Raw genomic sequence first — 6,540 nt, 5'->3', positions numbered from 1 at the left:
TGTGGTCTTCTTCCTTTGGCTTGTTGATCATGAAGCATTTCCTTAGACTTCTGTTGATCAGGGTGACCTCCCTGGACCCATGAGGGGTGGTTTTGACTATTCTTGACTTGTGTTGACTGCTTGTTTAGTGCTCCATGTATGATAGGGGGTGAAACCTTGAGTAGGATTAAAATCCACTACTACAACACCTTAAAGTACATCTTAATAAAACTATTAGTCCTAGTGGTGGATTCAGGACCCAGGCGGGGGGGGGGGGGGGGGGGGGTTGTGGGCCTGGGGCGTGACACATATTTACTTCGTTGACTGTAGCTTATTGAGCAGTGTAGCAACACTATAGCAGCCTGGGCCCTACGCTTGGCCCAATCCTGGGTCTGCCCATGATTAGTCCATAACGATTTTTATTAATTATCAAAGCGATACACTAGAGTACATGCACTTTTAACTACGACTTCATCGGATACACGAAGAGTATAGTCTTGAATTGTAAGTTTACCCGCGACGGGCAAAGGAACAAAGGCCTCCATGCCAAGGTTAAACAAGGCACTACAAAAGCAGTCGAACCAGTGATCTTCACCATCCAGATGTGAGGACAATGCAACGGGGAGAACAAGATGAAGAAGTCTCAAGTAAGGTCACTTTCCCAAAAAGCACAAGATTGATGACGGTAGAGCCCGATCTCCAGTACGTCTCTCCAACCACCAATGCAACGATAAAGAAGGATTGAAGATGACCCGAATCAGGCCACACTAGAGATCTCCCGAGCTTACTAAAGAAGCCATTCCTGGATCAACAATCACCACCTATAACGGACGACAATCTGAGGAAGAAGCTGACGTGGCTCACACACACCAAAAAGAAGTTTTGATATGCCAGACGCCATGGAGACGTACCAAAACATAAACTCATATCCAGTACACCCCTACTAACTGCAACAATGGTCCAACTACCTCTTCCATCGACACTCTCGATTGGCGATGCCGTCTTCTTCGGTCAGAACGGGGACGGGGTGGGCCCCGACCCCGGAGGACTCGAGATGAGTACCGGGGGAGAGGAAGGGAGAAAGGGAAACTGAGAATTAATAAAATCCGTGTGATGGAGGCGGAGGTTGCGTGAGATCTGGGGCGGGCAGGGGCGCAGCGACACCGCGTGAGCGCCTTCCCCACCACCTCCCCCGTCGTGCTTTCCGCCGACCCCCATCATCTCGCTCTCACGCACACCCACACCGACACCGCCACCGCCGACGCCGCCATTTTCTCCATTTATTGACGGGAAACCTCCTCTCCGCTCCCCCTCACCTCAACCACCGACGCCACCGTCCCTCGTCCTCCTCTCCGCCGCGTGCCGCGCACGGTACGTCTCGCGCCTTCTCGCCCCATCTTCCCCTAAGCATATCTCCCCCTCCCCTCGTTGCAAACCATAGTCTCTCTCTCTCTCTCGGGCCGCAGCCTCCGGTCGACCGACGCCTACCTCCGTAGCTGACGACTGAGGTGAGGTGCGTGGCCATGTTCTTGCATTGTGCTGCAATGCACGGCAGGTGTTTGCTTCTTTGCCAAGCCCGGATCGGGTTCCTTGCGTGCTTCGGATGCCATCTCCCCGTCTTCCCTCTTGCATCAGTTTAGTCGCAACGGTTCCAAGAATACAGGAAACTTTGCTCGGATCTATCAGAAAAGAAAGAAAGATCACAAGTCGCATCTTAACCCAGATCGATGGCTATGTTCTGCTCTTGTGTACTAGTTCTTTGTTTCGCTCCCTCATTTTTAGATCAGTCCAAGATCTCAAAATTTGGCCTCTTCGTAAGATCCACCGATAGTGTCACCGTATGTTTGACCAAGTTTTAGCTGCTTGAGCATGCTTTAGTGATAGTTGTTGGCACGTGAACTGCCAGATGTGGAAAAGACAAATAACTAGTATGTACTTGCAGAACAGGTACAGATCTTGGTCTAAAAAGTATCATTAGATGTCTACTTATCTAGGATTTGGTGCACGTTCCTGTCTGTTATCCATTGTTTTCCATGATCTGTCAGCGAAAATGTTTTTACAGTGAGTATTTCTGCTATATTGTGGTTTGATAGGATAGCACGAATATCTAAATTTACCTCGATGCATTACTCCCCTGTGTGGTCCGCTTGAAAACGCAAGAGTTCCATGTTGTGCCTCCATTCCAATGTTTTGTTGTTTCTAAATAGTTATGCACGCTTTTGTTTTATCTGGATGGGAAATAACGCTGGATGCTCTGTCATGACTCATAAATTCTACTTTCAACTTCGATATCTGTATGAATGTGTGAACCAATTATTTTCCTGCCGCAAACAAAAAGGCGGAGTGTGCCTGTTTTGCATGACTGCATTTCTCCACATTTTTGTTAAAATTCCCAGTGTTTTAATTTGGAGCTTGGTAGTTGGATCATGCCCTCTGCTCTATGAGAAATAGATGCAGTTTCCCATTTATGTAGTGACCTTAGAGGCTGAGACTGGCCTTCCTGGTCTGTCCAAATTCTTTCTACAGGGGAGCTTGGTTCAGTTTCTCATTGTATCATGTTCTGACAGTTCAAAAGATAATATATAGTAATATTCTAGTTATTACATATCAGTTGTTTCATTTTATATTGGCTGTATCATAAATTGTATCTCGTCTGATCCTTTTATATACTCTACTTGTACAACAGGATTTCAGAAATTACAGTTCAATATGGCGACACCCTACACACCTAAGAGCATCCTCATTACAGGAGCTGCTGGTTTCATCGCTTCCCATGTCACAAACCGCATTGTACGGAACTACCCTGATTACAAGATTGTCGTCCTTGACAAGCTTGATTACTGCTCCAATCTGAAGAACCTTCTCCCTGCCAACTCGTCACCAAACTTCAAGTTTGTCAAGGGCGATATTGCCAGTGCTGATCTTGTCAACTTCCTCCTGGTCACAGAGAACATTGATACAATAATGCACTTTGCAGCCCAGACACATGTTGACAATTCTTTTGGTAACTCCTTTGAATTCACCAAGAACAACATTTATGGTACTCATGTTCTTCTTGAAGCTTGCAAGGTCACTGGCCAGATCAGGAGGTTCATCCACGTTAGCACTGATGAGGTCTATGGCGAGACTGATGAGGATGCAGTGGTTGGTAACCATGAGGCCTCACAGCTGCTCCCCACAAATCCTTATTCAGCCACCAAAGCTGGAGCAGAGATGCTTGTCATGGCTTATGGGAGATCCTATGGTCTGCCGGTCATCACTACCCGGGGAAATAATGTGTATGGTCCTAACCAGTTTCCTGAAAAGCTTATTCCGAAGTTCATTCTTTTGGCTATGAGAGGAAAGCCCCTCCCAATTCATGGTGATGGATCCAATGTCCGAAGCTACCTCTATTGTGAGGATGTTGCTGAGGCTTTTGAAGTCATTCTTCATCGTGGAGAAGTTGGACATGTTTACAACATTGGAACAAAGAGAGAGAGGACAGTCACTGATGTGGCAAAGGATGTCTGCAGGCTTTTCAATCTTGAAGCTGATAAAGTAATCCAGTTGGTCGATAATAGACCTTTCAATGATCAGAGGTATTTCTTGGATGATGAGAAGCTCAAGAGTCTTGGGTGGTCTGAGCGCACTAGATGGGAGGAGGGCCTGAGGAAGACAATGGAATGGTATGTAGCTAATTCTGACTATTGGGGTGATGTTTCTGGTGCACTGTTGCCTCATCCGAGGACACTGATGATGCCTGGGTATGAGGGCTCTGAGGAAATTAAAGGAATGCTAAATCTGTTTACTAACAATCAAACGAAGATGGTGGCTCCAACATCAGAAGGTTCTTCCCAAACTCGTTTGCTCAAGTTCTTGATATATGGCCGGACAGGATGGATTGGTGGACTTCTTGGCAAAATATGTGAGAAGCAAGGAATTCCATACGAGTACGGAAAAGGTCGCTTGGAAGAGCGCTTTTCCATTGTCCTTGATATCCAAACTGTTAAGCCAACACATGTCTTCAATGCTGCTGGTGTTACTGGCAGACCCAATGTTGACTGGTGTGAGTCTCACAAGCCAGACACCATACGTACCAATGTTGTGGGCACCTTGACTCTAGCTGATGTTTGTCGGGAGCATGGGTTATTGGTGATAAACTATGCCACTGGGTGCATATTTGAATATGATGCAAATCATCCTGAAGGGTCAGGCATCGGCTTCAAAGAAGAGGATAAACCAAACTTCACTGGTTCATTCTACTCAAAGACTAAGGCAATGGTAACTGCTTCTTCCCTTCTGTAATGACTAATTTGTTAGTATTTTATCCTTGTGGTGATCTTATATTTTTAAATTTAAGATGCAAATTGTGGAAGAAACTTCTGATCATTTTTTCCCTGGACAATGCAGGTCGAGGAACTGTTGAAGGAGTACGAGAATGTCTGCACTCTGCGAGTCCGGATGCCAATATCGTCTGACCTCAACAATCCCCGAAACTTCATAACAAAGATTAGCCGTTATGACAAGGTGGTAAACATCCCAAACAGCATGACTGTATTGGATGAGCTTTTGCCAATTTCAGTTGAGATGGCAAAAAGGAACTTGCGGGGCATCTGGAACTTCACCAATCCTGGCGTGGTCAGCCACAATGAGATTCTGGAGATGTATAAGAAGTACATGGATCCCAGCTACAAGTGGACAAACTTCACGCTAGAAGAACAGGCTAAGGTCATTGTTGCACCTCGGAGCAACAACGAGATGGACGCGACAAAACTGAAGAGAGAGTTCCCCGAGCTGCTATCGATCAAAGACTCGTTGATCAAGTATGTCTTTGAGCCCAACAGGAAGGTCCCAGCAACTTGAAAGCCAGAACAGGTAATAATATAGGAAATATATACCAAGTACTGAAAGATTTTAGGAACCATTCGTCACAGCGATTCATTAGAATGTTTTACTATACTTCGCAGCATATGTCTGTTATAGATTCACAGCATCGTTTGGCAGTCTGCTGGTGGCAGCAAGATATCTTGTACCATGATTGTTCCGAATGAATGTCGAGTACACTTGTATACCTTTTAATCTGATTACCATTTTTGGTGAATGATCGGGCAACCTGTGCTCTGACAAAAGCATTTGGACAAGCATTTTAACTGTTTAAGCTTTACATTTCTCTCTCGCTTTGCTCATTGTGCTGTTGCTCTATGCTGTTGTGTTTGGGTTTGGCCCAAGCTTGGAAAAAAAAACTTGCATTGGTTATCCACAGAGCAAAGAGGAAGCACTCACAATCCATTGGTGATTAGATAATTACAGTATACTAGTGTGTCTCCGTAATGGTTTTCTTCTTTCCTTCTGTGCTTAGAACTTTTTTTCTAATATACACACTATTATTGACTTCTTTCAAAAGATACATGTTTTCGTCTCACAGAAATCCTCTTAGGGCGCCACTTGCAAAATTCTTATGTTCTAAATTCATGTAGAAATCTTTTTTTTAACATTAGTACAGACACAAGCGCTCATACATACGCGCATACACCCCTCTATGAACGCACACACGCACGCCCTACCCCTATGAGCATCTTCGAGAGACTGAGCCGGCATGTTATCTTGAAATTTATTTAGTCACCGTAGGCGCCTCGTAGTCGACGGGGACGTCTCCTCCCACTGAAAGCGCATCGCCGGAAATCCTGAAATAAATTCAGGAATAATGCGAGCACCAGGACTTGAATCCTGGTGGGCTGGGAATACCATTGTCCCTCTAACCATTCAACCACAGGTTGGTTCACATTCATGTAAAAATCTCAAACACGTGACAATATTACTCATTTGTTAGTTTCCGATCTGCACCATTGGAATGTCATATTATAAGATATAAAGGTCCATGATCTAAGGCCCTGCTTGGAATGTCATATTCCAGCCCAATACACCTGTAAAACACCCTCCGTAAAGAGAACTGGGCGGCAAAAGAGCTAGCTAAGTAAAATCCTCTTTGTGGACGTAGCTAAATCGGCCACAAGATGTTTGTACATTCGGATTACATTGTCCGCATATAGCTCATTCCCAACATTCGGAGTACATCCATCCATTGGTCCATATGCTGCTAGAGAATGCGCTACTCGCTACAGCTCCGATTAGAAAATTTGTAAGCATAGAAATTTTGTTTTAGGTACTCTTTCAGTTCAGCTAGTGCAAAACAGACGACAGATCATCCTTTCCGCCCGTAAAAAGTACTGGGTGGGCTTGGAATGTTGTTTTCGGTGGTTTTTCTCAATTACAACCGTAATAGGCTGGTGTCTTTTTTTAGGGGCTAATAGGCTGGTAGGAGCGGGGGTTCCTATATGAAGCACTAAGCGTCAAACAACACCCCGATGCCCACATACGCGCGCAACTGGGCAAAGCCCATTAAGCAGCTGCCTCAAGATATTTTTTTTTCTGTGTGATGGTAGCGGCTCGGTATGCACTGTAGCAACTCGGTACCGTAGCAGACCGGGCACCGTGGCAACCCAATGTGTACTGTAGCGTGTGTTTTTTTCTTGAAAACACAATTTTTTAATAAAATAACAACTTTTTTAGAACATGAATATT

The 6,540-nt window shown here is 45.0% G+C and overlaps 1 protein-coding gene across 3 annotated transcripts; it reads left to right on the top strand.

Annotated features, from left to right (window-relative positions):
• Nucleotides 1-1,082: 1,082 nt before the first annotated feature.
• On the top strand, nucleotides 1,083-5,128 carry LOC123119228 (trifunctional UDP-glucose 4,6-dehydratase/UDP-4-keto-6-deoxy-D-glucose 3,5-epimerase/UDP-4-keto-L-rhamnose-reductase RHM1). 3 transcript variants are annotated; one of them, XM_044538942.1, is made up of 3 exons: nucleotides 1,083-1,350; nucleotides 2,666-4,239; nucleotides 4,369-5,128. In XM_044538942.1, exons 2-3 carry the CDS (start codon nucleotides 2,689-2,691, stop codon nucleotides 4,819-4,821), a joined length of 2,004 nt encoding a protein of 667 aa, XP_044394877.1. In that variant the 5' UTR covers nucleotides 1,083-1,350; nucleotides 2,666-2,688; the 3' UTR covers nucleotides 4,822-5,128. The 3 variants fall into 3 exon arrangements, with proteins under 3 accessions (XP_044394877.1, XP_044394878.1, XP_044394879.1); XM_044538943.1 differs by having other exon boundaries at nucleotides 1,102-1,487; XM_044538944.1 differs by lacking the exon at nucleotides 1,083-1,350 and adding an exon at nucleotides 1,476-1,492.
• Nucleotides 5,129-6,540: the final 1,412 nt, after the last annotated feature.

Source organism: Triticum aestivum, chromosome 5D (assembly GCF_018294505.1).
Source record: "Triticum aestivum cultivar Chinese Spring chromosome 5D, IWGSC CS RefSeq v2.1, whole genome shotgun sequence".
Taxonomy (NCBI): Eukaryota; Viridiplantae; Streptophyta; class Magnoliopsida; order Poales; family Poaceae; genus Triticum; species Triticum aestivum.
Note: the sequence above shows the minus strand (reverse complement) of the source record. Positions and strands in the feature narration are given on the sequence as shown.